The sequence below is a fragment of the Echeneis naucrates genome, chromosome 14, assembly GCF_900963305.1.
Source record: "Echeneis naucrates chromosome 14, fEcheNa1.1, whole genome shotgun sequence".
Taxonomy (NCBI): Eukaryota; Metazoa; Chordata; class Actinopteri; order Carangiformes; family Echeneidae; genus Echeneis; species Echeneis naucrates.
Window position 1 is genome coordinate 15,698,076 of NC_042524.1, and position 22,925 is coordinate 15,721,000.

The 22,925-nt window shown below is 41.4% G+C and overlaps 2 protein-coding genes across 4 annotated transcripts; both read left to right on the top strand.

Annotated features, from left to right (window-relative positions):
* The first annotated feature begins 203 nt into the window (after positions 1 to 203).
* Positions 204 to 6,715, top strand: adssl (adenylosuccinate synthase, like). Of its 3 annotated transcripts, none has more exons than XM_029518957.1 (13): positions 204 to 463; positions 841 to 943; positions 1,726 to 1,794; positions 2,263 to 2,313; positions 2,411 to 2,477; positions 2,622 to 2,729; positions 3,200 to 3,281; positions 3,502 to 3,628; positions 3,714 to 3,868; positions 4,441 to 4,565; positions 4,669 to 4,766; positions 5,593 to 5,742; positions 5,848 to 6,715. In XM_029518957.1, the coding sequence occupies exons 1-13, from the start codon at positions 248 to 250 to the stop codon at positions 5,898 to 5,900; spliced, it is 1,404 nt and encodes a 467-aa protein (XP_029374817.1). In that variant the 5' UTR covers positions 204 to 247; the 3' UTR covers positions 5,901 to 6,715. The 3 variants fall into 3 exon arrangements, with proteins under 3 accessions (XP_029374817.1, XP_029374818.1, XP_029374819.1); XM_029518958.1 differs by having other exon boundaries at positions 1,726 to 1,788; XM_029518959.1 differs by having other exon boundaries at positions 1,726 to 1,788; positions 2,622 to 2,721; positions 3,192 to 3,281.
* Positions 6,716 to 14,969: 8,254 nt separating this feature from the next.
* Positions 14,970 to 21,144, top strand: kcnk4b (potassium channel, subfamily K, member 4b). Its single transcript, XM_029519675.1, has 7 exons — positions 14,970 to 15,011; positions 15,260 to 15,536; positions 18,299 to 18,413; positions 18,495 to 18,655; positions 18,748 to 18,934; positions 19,815 to 19,957; positions 20,039 to 21,144. The coding sequence occupies exons 2-7, from the start codon at positions 15,348 to 15,350 to the stop codon at positions 20,648 to 20,650; spliced, it is 1,407 nt and encodes a 468-aa protein (XP_029375535.1). The 5' UTR covers positions 14,970 to 15,011; positions 15,260 to 15,347; the 3' UTR covers positions 20,651 to 21,144.
* The last annotated feature ends 1,781 nt before the right edge of the window (positions 21,145 to 22,925 follow it).

The following is a 22,925-nucleotide window of genomic DNA, read 5'->3' on the forward strand; positions in this document are numbered from 1 at the left end:
TCAGTCCAGATACAAAGCAGAGACGTTTAAGCCAGCATTTCTGCGCCTTACAGAAGCAGCCTTACAAACACAAAGTGTAAATCAATAAATAAACAAGTCACTAAATAAACAAGCAGCGACCCGAGGACCGAAGAGCAGACCATGAGTTAGCGGCGAGAGCAGTGACGCACTTCCGGTGACGCACAGAAACGCGGTAAAACGATATTCCGGTTTGTAGAGAAGGAGGGCAGCGTGGACGGAGAGCACCATGGCGAACGTGAACGGCCGAGAGACCGATCCCCAGAACGGGGAGCCGGTGTTGAAGCGGCCGCGGGAGAGCGTCCAGCCGGAGTCGTCGCTCCGCGTCCCGAAGGAGCCGCAGAACAAAGTGACGGTGGTGCTCGGAGCCCAGTGGGGCGACGAGGGCAAGGGGAAAGTTGTGGACTTGCTCGCAATGGATGCGGATATTGTTTGCAGGTGTCAGGTAACGTCCTTTGACCGGCCGCCCGTCCACCTCACACCACACAGGCTGACCGCAGCACGCAGCCTCCGGCCGATAGATAAACACAACGGCCGCAGCTCCCGACGTCAACAACCTTGTGTGACCTCCCGGATGTGGAAGTGCTAAGTCGATGCTGCTAGCAGGCAGCAGTGTGTGTGTCTGCCCCGGTGCACGGAGGGGCTGTTACATAAGGGACCGAGCTGTTGTCCCGCTGTGTCTCCACCTCCTCGGCCCAGGGACATTTGACAGACACACACTTGATCGTGCAGCCAGGTCCACCTGGAAGCTGTGTTACATAAGAGCCCGACATGGTGGCGGCTGATGAGTGTGTCTGCTGTGTGTGTTTGTCCTGTCTGCAGGGGGGCAACAACGCTGGCCACACGGTGGTGGTGGACTCTGTGGAGTATGACTTCCACCTGCTGCCCAGCGGAGTGCTCAGCAAGAAGGCCACCTCCTTCATTGGTAGGAAACACATCCTCAGCCTTGTTTTCCAAGGAAACATAAAGGTAGTCATCAAATGATCGTGTGTTATGTGTGGAATGGACAGCAGCAGGAGGCCTGTCATGTTGTAGAGGAGATGAGCTGAGATGAGATGTTATAACTGTTAGCTATGAGAAGAGAATCCACGCACACTGTTATCCATTAAATACACACAGGTAAAACTGAAGGCCCTGCTCTAAATCCTACTTCCCGAGACTTGGACTTATTAATGCTGAGGCTGATCTAGAGTGGCTTCATCTTTGCGGTCATTTTATGTAAGACTCTTCATTCCACTTTTTTCACATCAGAGGGGAAAATTAACACCACCACCTGTCTGAATGACACCGTACAATTGAAATGCGAACTCCACTGTGCTTAATTTAAGTTAAAGCACAAGTCTTTGAATCATCTCCTTGAGGTGTTTGGTTTCATTAGCTAGGCGGAGCTAAGAAGCTGACAATCAGCGCATTGGGCTCAGAAAACTTGCACAAAGATTCATCCCAACCGGATGCGAAGAAAAAGAAGGTGTTGATGTAGATATGCCCAGTGTTTTTGTGTAACAAGTACCATTGAAATCATGAGCCTTCGTTCTTAGGTTTGATACTGCATTTTCCTCCATCAGGAAAACAGGAAATGAGGAAGTAACAATTGTTGGCAACACAGTTTGTCAGACAGGAAACCGTTTGCTGTTTTAAGGACCATGTGTGGTAATGCATAAAGCAGTCTCCTGTTGCGACTGCTAACAGTTTGAGTTTGTATTGCAGGCAATGGAGTGGTGATACACCTGCCTGGGCTGTTTGACGAGGCTGAAAAAAACCTGCAGAAAGGCAAAGGTAAAGGCTTGTGGATGAGCAGAGATGCAGTGGTGTCAGTATGAATCCAGTTAACCTTTCACTGTTCATATTTTGTAATGTCACAGGAGGAAACTCAAGGGCGTAAATATGAGCTTGAATGATGGTTGAACCCCTTGTAGCCGCTTTCGAGGAACTGGTGTTTTTGTTGCCTCCCTGAAGCACTGGAAATGCACCAGAGCTCCCATTAATGACATTACTTTTACTTTTAATTTTAACATTTCTGGTATGCAAGTTAATGCAATGATCAGACCAGGAGCTTGACCAAAGTATTTACAGTTAACACAATAAAAGTCTGTAAGTTACTAGACTAAGTTCACAATAGTTAAAATGCAAATCACTGTCAAATGATTTAAGAGGGAAATTACCGGTACTGGGTATTGTAATTGCAATCATTTAGACCAACAGATGTGTGAACATGTGATGAGAGATCTGTCGGGTTCTGTGCAGGATTACAAGGATGGGAGGAGAGATTAAAGATTTCTGATCGTGCTCATATTGGTGAGTGGGCAACTTTTACTCTGTATTTTCAACATCACATGTTCGAATTAAAAGTGCCGCCGTACTGACTGTGACTGTGCCCTTCATCTGCCTCTAGTGTTCAACTTCCATCAAGCTGTTGATGGGATCCAGGAGCAGCAGCGGCAGCAACAAGAAGGGACAAAGTAAATCTGCAATAATTAGTTCAAATTGTGTATGAATGTGAAATATGGTCTGTCTTCCAAAACTCTTCTCAAATGGAATTCAGTATTTTTCTGTGAGATAAATAGCTAATGTTATTAAATAATATTTTTAATTTTTATCTCCAGTTTGGGAACCACTAAAAAGGGTATCGGCCCTGCCTACTCCTCCAAAGCTGCTAGAAATGGTCTGCGAGTCTGTGACCTTGTCTCAGATTTCAAGGTTTTTGCGGAGAAGTGAGTATTTTTATTGAATGAATTTATTATTTGATATTGCTATTGTGATATTGAGTCTTTTCTTGGTGTGCAGACATTTTCATTATTTTTGCCAGTTCATCTCAGTCATTCTGCCTGTTAATGGAATGTATTTCAAACTAATAGTTGGACCACAGAGTCAGTTCAGGAGCTTGCAGATGATATTTTGAGAATGAGGGCAGAGTACTATAGACATGAGGGTGTTTACGCTAAGAATTTTTTTCCATCATTGCTTTGCCTGCTGAAGATTTGGTGCCTTGTCCTGACAGCAGGTGGCTCTCCCTGTTCGTGGTCCTCATGACTGCTATTGTCCTGCTGTCAATAGCCTGTCTGTACTGTATATCATGTTGTCAAAGTCTCATGTGTGAGGGTATGTTTTATACAGAGCCTTTACTGCATGGACAGCATAGCCCACAGAGTTAAATTAGCCTATCTAAACTCGAGTCTTGCAGGTTTCGCATGTTGGCAGATCATTTTCTGACTATGTATCCGAACCTGAACGTTGACGTTGACCAGGAACTGGAGCAGCTGAAGGTGAGGATGAGGCTGATAAAACCGCCTATCCCAATACTGTTTGACTCATTCCAGTGGCATATTATATCAAATCGTGACCTTAGAAACAAAGCCAAATTGGGGATTTTTAGTTTTTCTCTGCTTCAGAGATCAGTGTTTTTCCACACAAAATAAATCCATCTTAGGAAGCAGAGATGGTGCGTTTGGCTAAAGTCTCACTGCTAGTCGTGTGTTTTCTCAGGGATATGCTGAGAGACTGCGTCCTCTGGTGACTGATGGTGTATACTTCATGCACAAAGCTCTTACTGGACCCAATAAGAAGATCCTTGTGGAGGGAGCCAATGCTGCTCTCCTGGATATTGACTTTGGTAAGCAAATAGTATTCGTGGAATTGTGCATGATGATGCATTGACGTCCTACACTCCTTAGGTTAACAGTTGTTACTCTGTTCAGGGACATATCCGTTCGTGACCTCTTCTAACTGCACTGTGGGAGGAGTATGCACGGGCCTTGGCGTGCCGCCTTCTTACGTCGGCAGAGTATACGGTGTTGTCAAAGCGTACACCACTCGGGTGGGCGTTGGTGCTTTCCCAACAGAGCAGGATAATGTGAGTAAAAACACAATTTCTAAAATGTGTAAATAAGATTAATTAGCAATGAATGAGCCAAACTAAATCTTGATTGACTGTTAAAGCATCAGAATAAATACACAGCTTTTTGCTAAAAGCCAGTAGAGTCAACTGAGTTGCATGTTGTTGTCAGGCCATCACAGTCCCAGTAGCCAAGCATGCCATTGAAAACAAACAAGGACCGTGCTGACTTGTCTGCAACACAAGTTATAGATGGTAAAATATATCTAGTTTATATTTAATCTCCTAATTCTGAAAGAACTGTTGAGAACAGTAATGTGTTAAAGCCCCACCCTAGCTGGTTGTGCAGCATAGCTCCAACATGTGAGCGAGTGAAAGTGAATCAGGACGCTACTGAAAGAGGATGTGCTCAGCTGACAGCAGAAATAAAAGCATAAAGTTGAAATCCACATTTTATGATTTGGAATCTTAGTAAAAGGAAATTGGAAACATTTTTCAAACCAATAGTTTTTTTTTGTTTGTTTGTTTGCTTTTTGCTCACACATCTTGTCTTCAGTTTAGTCTGATTTTTCTCCCTTGTTGTATTTTAGGATGTCGGGGAGCTGTTGCAGTCCAGAGGGAGAGAGTTTGGTGTGACGACGGGCAGGAAGAGGCGTTGTGGTTGGCTGGACCTCATTCTGGTCAGATACGCCCACATGGTCAACGGTTTCTCTGCGTACGGAAACTCAGCTGCTGATATAAACAGAATTTAGCTTTTAAAATGTCAATGACTGTCCGTTGGGATCGGTTTTGAGACGTAGTGATGCTTTTCCTTACAGAATTGCCCTGACGAAGTTGGACATTTTGGACACGCTACCTGAGATTAAAGTGGGTGTGGCCTACAAAGTTGATGGACAACCTCTCCCAAGTTTCCCTGGTAGGTCATTTCCACTTGATGTTTCCTAGATCTGCTTATTATTGAAAAATATGGGATGTTACTACCAAACATGACAGTGTTCATAATGTAAGATCGGCAAATATGCTTTAATGAATCATCAGGTGGAAGATACTGACAACTCTGCAGCTACTGATTATTTTCACTTATTATGTACCAATTAAAATTCCTGAATATAATGACAAGTTCCTGGATCCCTATATGACATGTTTCAAACTGGGCAGTCAGAAGGTGAGGACACACACTCCAGTAATTTAAAACATAAACGTATACATCCACTAAACAATATTAAAGCAGCTACTCCTCATATTTAAGTAGCTGTTAACTCTTTAATCATTACTTAATAGGTGATTAATTAGACAGAGTTTTTCAGCGTTCGGTCCAAATATTTTGTATTTGGTTGGACATGATGAGCAGAGCTTTAATGTTTTCTTACACAAGGGTCAGCTTCTGGGAGGAAATGCAACATCTTGGGTTTTTGAAAATCTATTTTGGAGCAGTTCTTCAGTGTCTCTCTCCTCACTCTGTCAAATGGAGTCGATTGATTTGTTAAAATAATGAACCAGAGGGTAATATGACGCTGCAGCTGCATCAACTAGCATGTTTATGCTGACTTCCTGAATGTATTCATCACATCTGTGGTCAGTTCAGTGGATGTCTGATGAAATGGCCTTTGTGCTGATCCATGCAAAATTTTCCAGGTGCTTTTTCCTGGCTACAGTGCATCAGATGTTAAAACATGAATCTGTAACTACAAACAAAAATGGCAGATTATTAATCCAGTGTTATTGTTGTGCCTGTGTTGTAGCAAACATGGACGTGTTGACCCGGGTGTCAGTGGAGTACGAGACATTGCCCGGATGGTGCTGCAGCACTGAGGCAGCCCGGAGCTTCGAGGACCTGCCGCCACAGGCACAAAAGTACATTCAGTTCATCGAAAACTTCCTGCAAGTGCCAGGTGTGTAAAGAAACACTTGATATTTATGGGCAACTTCCGGGAAAACAGCTCCTCATTATGCATAAACCTGTCAGTCATTGTCTTTTTTTTTATTTCTCATTTCAGTGAAGTGGGTTGGAGTTGGCAAGTCCAGAGAGAGCATGATCAAGCTGTTCTGATCCCTCTGCTATTTCAGCATCTGTAGTCTTCTCACTGACACCTCAGATGACAACTTCAGGTTTTGATAAGATTACTCGAGTTTAAAATGCAGACTATCCTACAGGATGTACTTCACCAGCAAGGCTATTTTAGTTGCTGCTTCTGCATTAGAGTTACAATAACACCTTATAGATTTAATTTATGCATTCCACTGTGTATTCTATATTACTATGCTTTAAAAGTTAAAACCATGTGTCAATGGATCAACCATTCTTTATTTCATTCCACTGTTAGCATTTCAACTATGATTGATTTTTGTTTAATTTTTTTTAACCTTTTTTGTATTGTGACAAACCATTGATTCACTAATGTAGAAGCATGAAAACAGATTATTTTTAGATTTTGTGACGAGATGGCCAAGAGATACACATTAGCCATCATATGATCAGTGTGATTGTGAACTTTTGTATTTGAACAATTTTAAATCACAAAAACATGAACACATCTTGGTTAACTTTGTTGAAAGTATTTTCATAATGATAGTAAGAGTGGCCATTGTGCTTTTAAAATCATCTTTAAACGGATAACTCAACACTGAAGAACCTGAGGCTAAGTAGATCACTTCTTCATCACAATAATAATAAGGAAAATAACATTAAAGTAGAAATTCCTTATCCACAGAGAGACATTGGTGTTTGTGTAAAGTGAAGAAGACGATGGGCAGTGAACACACCAGAGCACACCAGTATGTTTTCTATGAAACTGATTTTGTCAATGATAGGACAAAAGACTCTTGCTCATCTTCCTGTTGTGAATAAAAAAGGTAACATTTAGACTTTTGTGAATTGAGTCACTTATTAAGAGATTTACCTTTTAAGATGTGATAAACATGTTTTTGAGAAAGTAACACGGCATTGTTCTCAGGTTTTGGTTAGGGAGTAAAGACATCCACACATGGCTCTGCTGCTGATGAATGCTCCGCTTTCTATGAGCACTGGCAGATAGTAACACTATCAGGATACCATGGCGCCTGTCAGTAAGTGACTGTTTAGTCCTTAAAATTGCTGTGTTGAAGCAGAAAAATCTGTCTGAGGATGGGAGAGACTTTGACAAGAATCATACTGTGATGTTCCAACGACTGAGTCAGAGCATCTCCAACACCACAGCTCTGTGGGATGCTCCTGGTCAGGACCTTTCTTCTTTCAAAAAAAAAGGAAAACCACTGAAGTCATGGGTCAAGGCTCACTGATCGTGGTGGGAAGTGAAGGCAGCACTATGTGGTCAGATCATCACAGTTCGTTGTGAATGGGACTGTGTAGTCAGACCAAAAGCACCAACAACAGACACTTGAGCATCAGAACGGTGCCATGGACCAGTGGAAGAAGGGGCTCTGTTGTGACTGATCAGACTTCCTTCAACATCATGTAGATGGTGGCTGAGTGTGTATGTCTGACATGGCACCAGGGTGCATTATGGGAAGAAGACAAGTTGGTGGAGGTAGTCTGAAGCTTTGGACAATGTTCTGCTTGGATCCTTGGGGCCTGCCATTCATGTGGATGTTACTTAAACACGTAGCAGCGACTTTTTTCAGACCAAATCCAGCCCTTCATGGAAACAGCATTTCCTCTCACAGTGCCCTGCCACTCTGCAACAATGGCTCAGGAATGGTTTAGGAACAACAACCGTCCAATCCAGCACCTGTGGCATGAGCTGGACAAACAAGTCTGATCCATGGAGGCTCTACCTCACATTTTCCTGGAGCTCCAGGATCTGCTGCTGGGGTCTTGGTCCAGAGAGCACAGCTCACTGTCAGAGGTCTGGTGTACCAGCAAAATAAAGGTGGCCATACTGTCATGGCTGATCAGTTTTAACCACTTAATGTTTATTAGAGAGCAAAATTACGAAATGCACAAATAGTGGCTATGTTTCTAGTTGTTGACTGGATGTGTAAATAGGTAAGTGTTTTCCAACGCATTCATAAATGGCTAAGAGCTTGTCCTTCCGAGGGTTGCAGGTTCGAAGGAATGTTGACGAGTCCAGGTCTTGAAGTCTCTGAACTGGGTTTCGAAAGCAGGTGTGGAGCAGCAGACACTCTTTGGCCAGCTGTCCTCTAATATTTCTCTCTTTCGCTCTCCTCCTTCGCAGCCTCCTTAGTTATGTTGACTTCCTTTCATGGTTTAAAAGCTTTTCAGGACCTGGAGTGATCAGATTAGAGTGTAAATTAAAGCGTAATAAATGGATTCCTCGGCGAATCGATTGGATGTGTAACGGTGTACTGGAGCTTCTCAGATATACCAGAGTCTTTGTGGCTGATGAGATCTCTGCTCACATTGGTCTTATTGTTGGGCAGAGGTCTGCTGGAACATGACGTGACATCATTAATCGTCTGTAGGCTGTAGTGGTCAAAATGAACGTGTGAATAATTTGGAGAGTTTTTGGGTGTGTACAATATTAAAAAGACAGTTGGAGAGCTGCGAGTCAGCCACAGCCGTGCGTGTCCACACTGAGAGACTAAGGCAGCTCTAATGAGGCCATGGACATCACAGCTATGTGGTGTGCTGCATTTGACCACTGGACCCCTGAAATATCTTAACAGCTATTTTGGGGTTAGTCATGAAATATTGTACAAACATCCACAATGTCCCAGAGGATGATCTCCCACTGACAGACGGAAACACCGGCAACGTTTCCTCTGTGGTTTTCTGTATGATTTCGCAACAACTACTGGATTGATTGTCATGAACTTCAACACACACACGTTCCCTCTCAGAAGCCATCAAGACTCAGCCCAGTGATGGTCAACGGGATGTGTAACATATAAAGACTTCTAAAGGGCAGGTACTAAAAAAACAAATAAAAAAAAGCATCTGTCTAAATTATTAAATCTCCCTATGGTGAGAAATGATGAAGATACTACAAATGTAATCATGTCAATTCACAGTCATCAGAGGGAGCGGCAGGGGCTTAAATGCAATCAAGGTTCCAAAGTCTTAGATGGGAATTGATGCCATCTACTCTAAAAACTAGCAAAAGAAATTTTGAAAAAGATTTCAAATGAGCACCACTATCAGTGTTATTACTATCTGTGCATGTTCATTTTAGTATGTTTGCTTGATGACTAAATTAAAGTCATCTATTGTTAAGTCTCACAGAAGTTAAACTTTAGAACCTCTTTGTCTCGTCATTCATATCGAAACGTAAATTTTTTTAGGCCGCTGATAAAATAAATTCGGATATAATTTTTTTTTTTATGAACTGTTCGTTCAAAGTGCATCTTCGCTTAAATCAGCAAAGTTGCAGACGTGTGCTAACCAGTCAATTTCCAGTCCAACAAATCCCTGCATCATCAAGAATGGCTGAAAGTGAACTTACAGTAGATGTAAGATGGCTTAATTGAAAATAAAGTGCTCATAGTGCAGTCCCCCTCCACCTCATGTCTCTGTCCCCTCCCTCCCTGTCTTTTATTTACTACCACCTTCCTTTGGCTGTAATTGTGAGCACATTTATTATCAGGTCAGTCAATACGTGTCTTTTATTTTGTGCAGCATCTTCCCTGATTTCCTGAGCAGATCTACTCCCAAAATCTCTCTCTCAGTTTTTTTTTTTTTTTCTTTCTACTGAATGGACTTTCATTGATTTAGTTTTATTTTGCAAAACAAAACCACACATACATTTAAAAGGACTTGCAACCATTGATCGACAAGAAGTAAGTATTTCTAACTTCTTTGCATGACTGACTGTTTGTCTGACTGGATTTAGAAGTTAGTTTGTGTTGTGAAGGGAACACACTGACGTAGCTGTCAGAATTATTATCGAACAAGATAGACACAAACAAACAAAGAAATTCTGGCTGAAATCGGCCATCTTGTTTGTAGAGGTTTAGTATGTGATATGATTGCTCACGGCCCTTTTACGGCATCAGCAGGACTTTTCAGGAAACTCTGCAGTAATGTGTCATTTTATCTTGGTGTGTGTCTTGGCTCGCTATAGTTCAACAGAAATATTTATGCATGGTAAAGAAAAAAGACTTGGGAGAGTTTCATCTGACTGTAAATTATGTTGTTGCTGTGGAAATATTTTTTATGGGCAATGCAAAAGCTGTCCAAGGCTTTCTTTTCCAGCTATATTTTCTCCTTCTGTATTCGGCACAGTTTTCCGTTTAACATCAATTATTGTGTTCGTTTTTTCCTCACAATCATTTTGTGGCCATTTCCGTGAATATTCCTCACATTGCACTGTGTCATGATCCATGTAGCCAGAGTAATAAGACACCTGTTTCCCTGCTTTTGGATTGTGTTCAGTCTTCATAAGAGCAGAGAGACTGGAGCTTTCACGCCGTTTGAACTGAAGGAGATAAACGTATTTAACAGTTTATGTGGGGAGTGTGCAGGGCAAATCCAATTCGACAGCTGTGGCTCAATTGTGAGAAAAGCTGGAGAAAAATGAATCAAGTTCTATATCAAGTTCTGAGGAAGAGTCTGAGGCAATGCTGATACATGTATGAGTCTGTTGTTACTCAAACAGTAATGACAATACTGCCGTACACTCAGTGAGGGATTAACAGTGAGAGATCAATTGTTTATTACACTTTACATTCTCAGCAGTAAAAGTAGATATGTTAGACAATATTTGTCTTACTGAAAGGACATAAAAAATATTTTCTATACTTCACCATATTCACTATCCATTGTTACCTGCCAAATACATGTACACAAATGAGCTGATGTATTTGCTGAAAGGTATACACACAAAAAAAAAAAAACAAAACAAAAGAAAGCATATAACTCATCTTGCATTTTAGGGTGTGTCAAAAATCATATGTGATAGATGTGGTGGTTACAATGTTGTTATAATTTTTTTTTTTTTTTTAATTGGAACCAAGACCATTTCTCAACTTCTGCCTTGTTTTTATTTTAATTGAAAAAACAAAAATCAGTTTAAGAAGGTGAGAAATTTTTAATCTTTTTAAGAGTAACAAGAGGAAACCCCCATTTTGATTAATTAACACTTCATATTGTATGAATAGACCAACTGGTCTTTAATATGTTATTAGACATAATACTGACTCAGTCTGCATTAATATAAAATTGTTAAAATTAAATGAAGTGCACTGATCTACTTGAGAATGAAAAAAAACAAAACAAAACAACAACAAAACAATCAGACAAAGAAAACAGTAGAAAAAAGATAAGCTCTATAATTGTGCCGCCTATTTTTACTTTTATAGCTGCTTCAATCAATTATTAAACAATATTTACAACAAAAGAGAATTACCACCATGCTGATCGTCTAGCTGATGCCAGGATGACCAGCTTGTTTTCACGGAGTTGCGTTTCAGCACTTCAACTTAAACACACGTCAACACACTTCAACACGCATTTCAACACGCACAAGAACAAAAAGCAATGAACTACTGAAACATGGCGTACAACTGATATCCCTTATGCTGTTTGGAAGACACTTTTTGCATCTTGTTGGATTCTGGAAATCATTAAAAATAAATTTGGGAAATTTGGGTTTGAAGGGTCAGGGTAAATAAGATTTAAGTTTGATAGTCTCTCAACATATAACCAGTTGAGATGAACATGCGCATCAGCAATGTTGGACTGAGGACAGCAGCAGGTTACAGATTTTGTAAAATCTGTAACCTGCTGAGGAGCCCTTTAAAAGCAGATTCCCGAACCGCAGAGCAATAATCCAAGTGGCATGATATAAAAACACAAACAATTGGGTTCACCATGGAGGGTGCAAGGAATGGAGCACATTTCCTCATGGGAAAGCTTTAAAAGCTCTACGCGTTTTAAAGTTCATACTGTAAATATGAGCAGCCAGGCATTCGACTTGGCAGCCTGGTTTTTCTTCATTTCTTGTATAGCTTAATCTGCCAGCTGTAAATTTCTTTTATGTTCCGTTTTAAATCTATATTTGGAACCAAATAACGCCCTAACATTTTTGGATTTCTTAAACATATCTATGTTTGGGCAAAGCAGAAGTACTCTGTATAAATGCATGCATGATTCCAGTGAATAATTTACAGCAGGAAATGGACAATCCTCACACACAGATGTTCCACCCATGGCCAATGTTAGTGTCACCGCTTCACTAAGCTACAGTCAATAATGATGGCCCAAAAACATTATGATGTCAAAGGGAAGTAAACCATTGACCTTTGGGATAGAAAATTTCAGCTCATCACTTAATCTATGACGCATTTGTGATAAATCGTCATAATTGGTGTATTAAGTCTTGAGCTGTTACTAAAAGTGTATTTTGTGAGGCTGCAGTGACTGAATCTAGACACTTCACCGCCAAATTCTAATCACTTCATCCTCAAGTACAAGTGGGCATTGGTGGCAGATGCAACGTATCATGTTCACACGTACGAGATGGACCCCAGGTCACACTTTAACCTTTTACCTGCGACCCCCAAAATCTAAGTTCATCCAAGGGCATGTTCGTATGATGTAATGAAGGTGTTCCTCAGATATGGTGTTCATAAGAGGAGGACAGACTGATGGACAACACAAAAACAAAACCTCTTTCCACGTCAGTTTTCCAGCATAAAAATAGACCTGATAGGTAAAATACCAAGACGTGATTTCAGCGGAACTCACACTGATGTCTGAAAGAATATTTTCCCATCCAAGTAGCCACCTGCTGCTGCATGTTCTGTTGAGACTGAAATGAGACTTGCAGTGAGATGAGAGAGCAGCTGCACGCCCTCATCACTCAGTAACGTCCAACCTCGCCATCAACACCACCACAGCGCTAAACTAAAGGGATTACTCAGTCCGCTCCATCCGTTCCACCTCTTCTTTCCCAGAAGTGTCTGGTTGGGTTAAGAGCTGGAGCCTGTGGAGGGTTAACAGTGTTGACACTGATCACTTAGAAAAGATTGAAGTACAACTGTCCACCCTGTCTGCACCTGCTCATCCATAGCCCAGTTTTGAAATTTGTCCACAGTGCAGACGACATGAAGAGCCCCACGCCAACGAGCCAAGTGAACTTTTTATTCGCTGTGTGGAGCTGCCGCCAATTTCTATTCAGATTTTAACCTCAATTTGACGCCTCTCTGTGCATCGACATTCAGAGTGAAGGCAGATGCAGCAATTCAAACTACACTACTATGCACTGTAACCAGTTACACGGTGATCTGAGTCACACAGAAACCTGACGATAATCATGTCTTCAAATTTAAAAACATCATTCGACTTGAAGGCCAGCCATATAAATGGCGGGAACTGATGACTTGTGAAAGAAACCACTATGACTTCACTTCAGGCTGAGAAATGTAATCAGTAGCACCGTGAACAGGGAAAAGACAGAGCAGCAGCAGTCCCGGCGGCTGTGACAAAGATGGAATAGAGAGAGAGGGATAAGGGGCTGGCCTCCCGCTGCAGAGCTGGCAGTGCAACGCCAAGCAGACCTCAATGAATCTTAAAAATTGATCCCATGGTGATATTGATAGCTTTGGAAACATGTGAGTGTAGCCATTACTACTGTATATTAAAGAGCCTGGATCTCGCGGAGGAAAGCGACAATATGAAAAATTGTAATTATAAGATCAAGCAGACAAAATGGCTGAATTGAGCTTTTTCCGAGCTGGTCTGTTTAAAATATTTAGAGAACAAACTCAGCAACTCTAACAGGAGTCTCTAGCATTCATCGTCACCTCCATCTCTATCTGTGCCGCCCTCTCTCTCTCTCTCTCTCTCTCTCTCTCTCTTTAATTCACTCTCTCACTCTCTATATAAAGTCAGTTTGAGAGACTATCTTTTCCTCCGGTGGGCTCAGCAACAGCCTCCCTCACACACACATGCTCACATACAGCATTCTCCTCATGGAACTGGAGTCTGAATGAGGTGGTACTTCACTGCGAGGTAAGTGCACACAAGCTTGATTGTCAGGTACTTTGGTCAGCACCATATGGTTAATAGACCCTAAGGGACTATAAATGGTAGTAAAAAAAAGGGGAGATCACTCTGGGTATGGTCTGGTTGCAGCAGCAGTAGCAACACTATTAGCCAGCCGTACTACAACCCTTTTGTCCAGTGGTGCATAATCTGTCTGTGTCGGATACAGCGGATAAGCTGATAGACATTGGATGAGAGTTTGCACAATCAAATGTTCTTTTTAAATGTGCAGTTCAACCGAAATGTAAGAGGAAAATAACATATTTTCTGCTTTAAAATGTTGATCATTGTTGTCATATAAATTGTGAAATAGATGCAATGATCAGTCAGTGTTTAGTGACCTGAACAGTGTGTGTACCAAAATATCCTGTGCCTCTTAGACCACTATAATGTATTGTAGGAACGAGTCTTTACATGCTGCTACTAACTTCTGGCTGTGATCATTTCAATTTAGTAAGTGGACAGTCCCTTTGTGTCTTTCCAACTGTTTTCAGAGCCAATATTTATTTTTCTGTCAGTGTGTCACAGTTTATTTCTTTAGTTTTGGATGGAGACCAGCAGATATGCTGACTAAAGAACTGCAGTCAGTGAACTTTACAAGATGGGGGCTTTTTTTGCAGTCCAGTGATGCAGAATCAAGTGCAAGAGGCAGACCTACTCGCCCAAATGATAAAAATCCTTTGCCCTTAAATAATTTCTGAAATTTCTGGGACAAAGGGAGTGTCTGAACCATGTATCACTTTCTACGCTTCATCGCTTTAACAAGGTAAAGATGCACCCGAGTGCAGAGCCTTGGCTCCAGTTTCAGTCTTCGATGAGAATTTGTTCCTGATCGCACCAAGCCAGGTCTCGTGGCTGGAAATCACTCATGACTCATCTGCTTCTCTAATATTGTTATTTCATTTCCAAATGCTGATTATCATCACCTAAAGAAAATAAGGCTTCATCTAAACCTGCTAATTCTCCCAAAGTGTTGGTGGAACAACAACGCTGAGCTGCCACAGAGCCTCACCTTGGAGATGACTCTTGCCTATCACTGAGGATTGCTCAATTGCATGTGAAAATATGTGTCTGTTTGTCCTACCCAGTGTCCCCTACCTCAGAGTGTGAGGTGGACAGGCTCCCCAGTGGTTACGGATCCAGGGACTCCATTCTCAGACCCGGTGCAAAGAAGGACTGGAAGAGACGAAGGCGTGGGCATCTAAAACGGATTGACAGGTCAGCTGAAGTGTGCATGACCTGGATCATCTACATGTTCTTGCCTTTCATGCAGTCACATCTGTTCCAAGTGCGAAGCAGGTCAGATGAACAGGTTTTTTTTGTCAGCGATGTTGCATTTACTGTGTGTCAGCAGTGTGGTAGGGATTGAGTCCATTTAATGCCTTGTGTGCAGCTAATAGACTGGCTGCTGCAGACACTGTGGTCGCTATAAAACCCCTGTGTTTGTGTGGTTGCTACTGTTTCAGCTGCAGCAGCTGGGTTCCAGACCACACCAGCACTGAGGCTGGCCAAGCAACACAGCAGCCTGAGTTTGAACTGAGTGGAGGCGCAGCCATGCGCTGCTCCACCCTGCTCGCCATCTTGACCGGGGTGCTTCTCTATTTGGTGCTGGGTGCTTTGGTGTTTCGCGCCCTGGAGGCTCCACGGGAGGAAGGCAAGCACATACAGCTGCTGGGCGCCCGCCGGGACTTCCTGTTGAACTTCACCTGCGTCGACTATGAAAACCTACAGATCTTCATAGAGGTACAACAGATCTTCTAAGTGCTTATTATCTGCCCTGAATTCTGGAGAATTGTGTTAAATATATAACCTTTACTAAGAGTAACGAAATCAATATGTGACGATTAAAATGGTGCTGATAATCGACATTTTATTTCATGTTGTGCGTTCAGATTTTTTGTGTGCGTGTTATTGAACCGATGTGATTGTGACTAAGACAGTGAACAAAGTCACAGCTTGTTGTTATTTACACATAAACAAACGCCAAAGAGGGCCTGAAGCTTAGAACTGGTCAGCCTCTTGTTGCTAAAAATATGTTTTGGCGAGGGCCAGACAGATAACTCTGCTTCATATTTTACATTCACTGGGAACCAGATTAACTGTGACCACCACACAGAGGGAGACTCCTCAGGTTTGCGCTGTTGTCGTGGAGCCTCTCTGTTGCCCCGTGGGGCAGATAACAGGCGGGTGGGTCAGCCTTAGTGTGCGTATGAGTCAAAGCTGAGTCATGTACAGGCTGTTATGGTATGGCTTGACCACTGTTGTGTTGCTGTGATGTTTGTCCTTGCTCCAGAATGCGTGTTGTAAATTACTGTTTAGGTGTTCAAAGCCATCTACAGATGCAGCGACCGACATTTCAAAAAGGTTTTTAGGGAAGTAAACGGCAAGAATAGATTGTGTAAGTCATAATAATGAACTGTTTGTTTGTGAAGCCATTGAAAATGATTCTGTAATATTATCTAATTGTAAATATTTTAACAATGGCTTATTAAGTCTGTTTTTATTTCTTAATGACTTTTTTTTTTTCTTTTTTTTTTTTTACAATGAAAGCTTTATTTAAAGTAAGTTTAATTATCAGACACTTTACATGACAGAGAAACTGAAAAACTGTGGACACCCTCACATCTTTCTACCAATTTAAATCCTCTAGACACGTGATACTAGATTGATGTTGCATTCACGTGTGCCTTGGATGGTCCTTTTCCTCGGTGGGGAACACTGTCTGAAACTTCACCTATTTCTGCACCAGTAAATCACTAAAATATTGTTTCACCTTACTTGTTCTTACTGCTATTAAACAACTTGTCTAACGGATTTAGGTCACTTTATGTGCAGAGCAAAAATCTAACAGTTAGCCACCTACTGCACTTTGCTACCCTGCCAGGTGGGCGGCTTGTCGTCCTACGTCAGGCTAAATAAATGAAGGGAAATGCCAGTTTCTGTGCTGTGGTGTGGAATAACATTAGTGTTGAGCTCATCGACCCCAGCGGTGGTGTAAAGTGTGTTACTTTTATGCATATCCCTTTTACAAAAAGATGTTGCATTAAAAGGAAGGGGCTGGAAATGACAGGCATTTTGTTATTTAAAATGTTATTCAATTAAAATAATCATAAATAATAAATTGTCTAATTACGATGAAAATCCTTCCATTTATATATTAAAAAGCATTTTATAATAATAAATGTAGTTTCAATAATCTCTGCAATGATCTCACAGAAATGTATGCATATGACTTTTTCCTAACTCAATATTTGTGCATCCATAAAAAAAGATGGAAAAAAATGAAACAAATCAGTAAACTGTTACAATCTCGGCATTGTGTGTCAGATTTCACTGAACCTTTGGCAGCTGCTGTTTCAAAACATCTTTAAGAGATTCAAAGTTCCCAGTTATGAAAATCTCAGCAATGTCAGTTGTCAAACACTCGGCGATGTCACCTTGTGCAGTTGTACATTTATACTGCTGGCTGTTAATGTGGTAGATCACGTGCATGGTGTTACATAGCGCAGCTTTTGTTTTAGTTTTTTTCCAAAGAGGCCTACAGGTGCGACTGTGTGTTGTAAACCTAAGAATAATGCTGAGCAAATTTGAATGAATAATTCAGATAAAATTAGTCTTAGAAAACTGCATTTGGGGTTGTCTAGGATCTTCTGTGACATTTTACTAACTAGACAATTAAGCGTTTGATTGATTTCATGTGGTCGTGTAATCAACGTTTGCTTGTTTCTGTGCTACGTGTTGTTATATCTGCGGGGGCATGTCGCGGCCATGCAAAACATTGCTTTTCTCCCTCTAACTTCTCCGACTGCCAGTTGTGGTAAACAGGCACATGCTCATGGCTGACCGCATACATTTACCCCTTGATCCTGAATTATTTTCATTTTAATTCAGCTGCCTGAGGAGTAAAAAAAAAAAAAATCCTATCTGAGTCCTATTTGATGTGATCATTGATGTATTTGGCGATTCAAATTGATGCACAAATGGAGTTGGAAACTAATCAAATTAAATCTGTATTCTGAAATCATTTGGGACGGATGTTGTGTGCTCTGGCATCACTGTAGACACAGCCTGGTCTCTGTAATCATAGTCTTTTATTAATTCACGAGAATTAATAAAGTCTCCAAAGGCTGTGTTCTGTCACAACCTCATCATGCTCAGCTTCAAATTCCAAATTAACAAAAGTCCCAACAGACACGAAACAGATAATTTGATCAGGTCATTAAATCATCAATGCTGGCAGCAGTTCGATAGACTTGGGACAGAATGGAGCCTTGGCACTAAATCACAAGTAAGCGCTTTGTCACTGTCTGCTTGCTGGTGATCGTGACCGTGCATTTTCTACAACATTTCCTACTCCTCTGTGGACAAACTAATTGCCAGCAATCGTTTGTAGAGTGACAAATTGGTCTGCCTGGGCAACAAAAAGAAAGCCATGCTCACGTTTGTGCCTTTGAAACCTCCAGCATATCAGAAATTAATTTCTCCTATCCACCATCCCATCCCAGGAGGTGGTGGAGGCCATCGGTGCCGGCGTGGATACCAGCAGCAATGAAACGTTTGTCAGCCAGTGGGATCTGGCCAGTGCGTTTTTTTTCTCAGGGACAATCATCACAACCATCGGTAGGCTGACACCACCACGTTTAAAACTCCAGACATGTCTGTTTAGATTGTCTCTCTTCAACCTCTGATCTTTCATGTTAGGTTTTGGAAACATCTCCCCCAAGACAGAAGGGGGGCAGCTGTTTTGCATTTTCTACGCCCTCGTGGGAATCCCAATGTTTGGTATCCTGCTTGCTGGAGTTGGAGACCATCTGGGTACTGGGCTAAGGAAAGCTGTCGCCAAAATAGAAATTCTCTTCCTGGTCAGACTCAAAACAAAGCTGCTTTGCTTGAACTCTATATGTATTTCTCTTCCTTTGTCTCATCCCCCTGTGTTATTTCCCCCTGCCAACAGAAATGGCGCATTAGTCCGACTATTGTGCGAGTGATGACGGCCGTCCTGTCCATCCTGCTGGGGTTGATGCTCTTTGTTGCAGTGCCTATCCTAGTCTTCCAAAGGGTGGAGGGTTGGTCTCTCCTGGAATCAGCCTACTTTGTTGTTATCACCCTGACAACAGTTGGGTTTGGAGACTATGTTGCAGGTATACCATAGCTGATCCACAGCATGTTTATAATATAGCCTGCAGTGGTGTGCAAAGACTGAAAGAATACTAAAATTAAATATTCAGTGGAGTCACAGCAGAAGATATTTCTCAATATTATTTAAATATGATACTTGAATAGAAGTAATTCGAGAGTCAGTCCAGTGGTTTAAAAGGTATAAAATCAGTAACATCAATGGTGCTCTGAGTTAAACAGGCAGGGAGCTCTCATGATGGGTTTGCCTGCAGTTTCCAAATGTCTTAATGCCTCTTGTTGAGTTGAGTTTTTGATTGGCTAATCGGGGTCACTTCAATGATGAACTTGATCCAATCAAAGGGCCATACCACAAGTCAAAACGTCTCATCATTGCACTGATAGCCCCCCATTAGATAAGCAGGTTAATGACATTAAAAACACACTGGCTCCCTTTGTACACCACTGGTAGCATGTCACCACTGGACATGGTTTGATGCACAAATCAAATAAACCAAGATGTATTTGGGATATCTCAGTGTTCATGCAGGGCCGTTAAAGTAAAGACACTATTTCTTCTTTCCTGCAGTCGCTTTTGCATATATTAGTTTTTTCGCTGAAACTATTGATCTGCAGATGGTTTGCTGCTATAACTTAATTAGTTTGAGAACCATAAATGTACCTGTCATTTGTAATGCACGAAGTTCACTTATCAGAGACAATTTTCATTTACCTTATAAATTATTCACGGTTATTCTCTTGTAAGAGATAAATTATTGATTATCCCATCTGCTGTATAGTGCCTCCTGTTTTTAATGTTTATTTACTCCGCAGTAAGGGATGGATAGAAATTTGAATGCACTGTTTTAACTGACTGCTGTTGTATACTTGTACGTCTCCCCAAAGGGGATTCTGGACAGGCAGGGAGCAACCACTGGTACAAACCTTTGGTGTGGTTCTGGATCCTGCTGGGTCTTGCCTACTTTGCATCTGTCTTGTCAATGATTGGTAACTGGCTTCGAGTTCTTTCTAAGAAGACCAGAGCTGAGGTACTTGGAGTTTCCCGTCTGTTTCAGCATGTCATGTCCTCGACTATTTCTTACCATCACGTCTGGTTTTTCTTCCTTCAGATGGAAGGATTACGAGCCCACGCCACCGACTGGACTCAAAACATCCAGAATATGTCGGTGGATTTTCGCATTCCAGGAAAAATTGATGACCCCTTCAAAAGGCGCCGGCGGAAGCACCGCCATGGCTCTCGTAGCCATGGCCACAGTGGTTCAGCTGCAGGGCCCAATGAGGGCAAAGAAGGGGAGCATGAAAATCAAACTGATACTGGATCTTACTCCTCTTCCTATTCTACCTCCTCCAATGAATCAGGGTCTGGATCAGAAACAGACTCTCAAGCCACTCAGACTGACCGCGTGGCTGAAGAAAAAACCGCAGAGACCGAAAACAAGGAGACTCCAGATCCCCACCTTTCTCAGCCTCTGGACTACTTTGGGGAGAACCTCGCGTTTATTGATGAATCTTCAGATACTCAGAGCGGTAAGCTACACTTGGATCCTCTGCTGGATCCATCAGAGCCCAAATCTGAACGCTCTCGTCAGCCAAAGAGGAGGCGCCACAGAAAACCTGTTCCAGGGAGAATCCCCAAAATGAACAGTCCCAGCTGTAACAAGAAGGAACGCAATGGAAACCCCAAACCAGTTCCCGACCTGACTCTTAACCTTCAGATTTAGACTGGACACAGAAACTCCGCTACTATAACTAGTATCAGCTGAGAGATGCATTGAAAATCTGATAGAGGACTTTTCAGTGTAGCAATTTATTTGTGTACATCTATTGCTTACTTACAGACACTTAAGATGAAAACATACTGCAGAAGCCTTAGCCACTTGTGGTTTGCAGTTAATGCCTTTTGCATGTGAGTGTGTATGCCTTCTTCAAAGATGATGATCCAATTTTAATGCCAGTGTTTCTTTTGCTTTCTGAGGAGTGACTGCTCTCTACTGGGCCAAGACAGAAATGCACTAGCCTACTCAACATCCCTGCCATTTACTAATCCAAACAGTTCAGGAAACAAGAGCATTACCAAAGCCCATTCGTGTAATATGGTGCTTATGTTACAGAGATTGCCTTGCTTTCCTAAAGCTAGTAAACAGGTACTAAACGGGTTCTTGTACATTTTTGATATGTGTCAGCATTTTTTAAAATACCATGTACAACCATAATATCTGCAATATGATGGCCAAATGCATTAATCCTAATGTACTGCATATATGGAATAAAGATTTTTTTTTAAATGAAAGCAGGATTGTCTTACAAAAGCTGATTTCTTAAAATGCTGCTTCTCAAGATGTTGCATAGTTATGAACATCTCAACAACTCAATGCTTTTAAATGAAAAAGCAGGCAAACATTCACAACACACCTGGGGTCAAAATCAAATGAAATCAAATGTTATTTATATAGCACCAAATCATAACAAAGTTACATCAAGGCACTTTACACACAGAGCAGGTCAAGACCAAACTCTTTATGAAGTTGTTAGTAACACAACAAATCCCTCCAAGACTGAGCACATGACAACAGTGGCAAGGAAAAAGTTCCTTTAACAGGCAGAACCGAAATACAACAAGATGCATTATGGACAGGAATCCAATTGTTTCCTTATAGACCGAAAACACAAAACTGGCATCTGCTGACAAAAGGTGTGCCAGACTTATTGAAATTTGTTTGCCATGCTCAAAGCATCCAACTGGGCCATGGGATGAAGTGTTAAACATGACCCAGAACTGAAGACTCAATTTAGGTTTGGCCAGGGATCGTTGTTGTGTTATTATTTGTAATAACTGCTTTAGCTCAGGTTTTGACGTCATTTGACAGCATCTCAGTTGGGTTAAGGTCCGGGCTTTGACAGAGCCACTCCAACTGTAGATTTTCTTTGTTTCGAGTCAGTTGGAGTAGATTTACTTTGGTCATACCTGGATCTTTCGAGCCATTTGCCTGCTGCATCCTGAGCTTCAGCGGGTGCACAGCCACCAAGACATTCTCCTGTCAGAAACCTTGATAATTTTCTTTATGATGACTTTGTTGAATCTTTCTGTTTTTAGAGATTCAGTTGATTTTGATGGAGACCTCTTATTTGTGAGCGATGGTTCACATCAGCAGATGTGTTCCATGCAAGATTAAAATTTATTCAGACAGCGCTTTGTCAGAATAACTCTAAATGGATCACTTGATATTTTCTGACTGCAGTAGGTTTTTGCTGTGAGGATGACATACATTTTCGATTTTATTTACTGTGATATCAATTAAGCACATTATTCATAATTGTAACATTGAGAAGATTTGATCATATTTCTGGATAGTTACATAGAGCCAAGTTATTCCAAAGGCTCTATTTACCTGTCACTGTTTTACTCATGTCAGTATGGATTCATCTTGAGGGCATCATGACAGTCCAAAAAATATCATGGCACTTCATTGAGGGGTTATTGATGCTTCATTATAGTTGAACTGGTTAGTTAACAAATCAACACTGACACCCATAGAGCTGTACCAGGAGCGTGGCTAAAAGCTAAACTGCTAAAACAAACTATTTTGGTTCAGCTTTTTTTTTTTTTTAAATTGATGCAACAGTAGCTGTATTTTATATTTCTACAAATTTTGTCCACAAGCTGAAATGAATGGCATGTATTGTGCACTGAGAGGAAGGGAGGCTCATTGTAGAGCAGCTATGGCAGGTGGAGAAAGACATGTGTTGCAAGATTTGAATAGCATGCTGTACATACAGTGCCTCATGGTACATGTACTGTATGAATGCCCTTGACTTTGTCAGTATGGCCAATGAAGTGCCGTATGTTATGTTTTCACTTTTTAAAGGACAGTTAATTGATGTGTTAATGCAAAAAAAAAAAGAAAAAAGTTTAGGTTAGGTTAGGTTGGATAAAAGTTTAGGTTTCTACGAAGTTAATAATTACACCTCTTTCCCCTGAAGTGAATAAATGCAGTT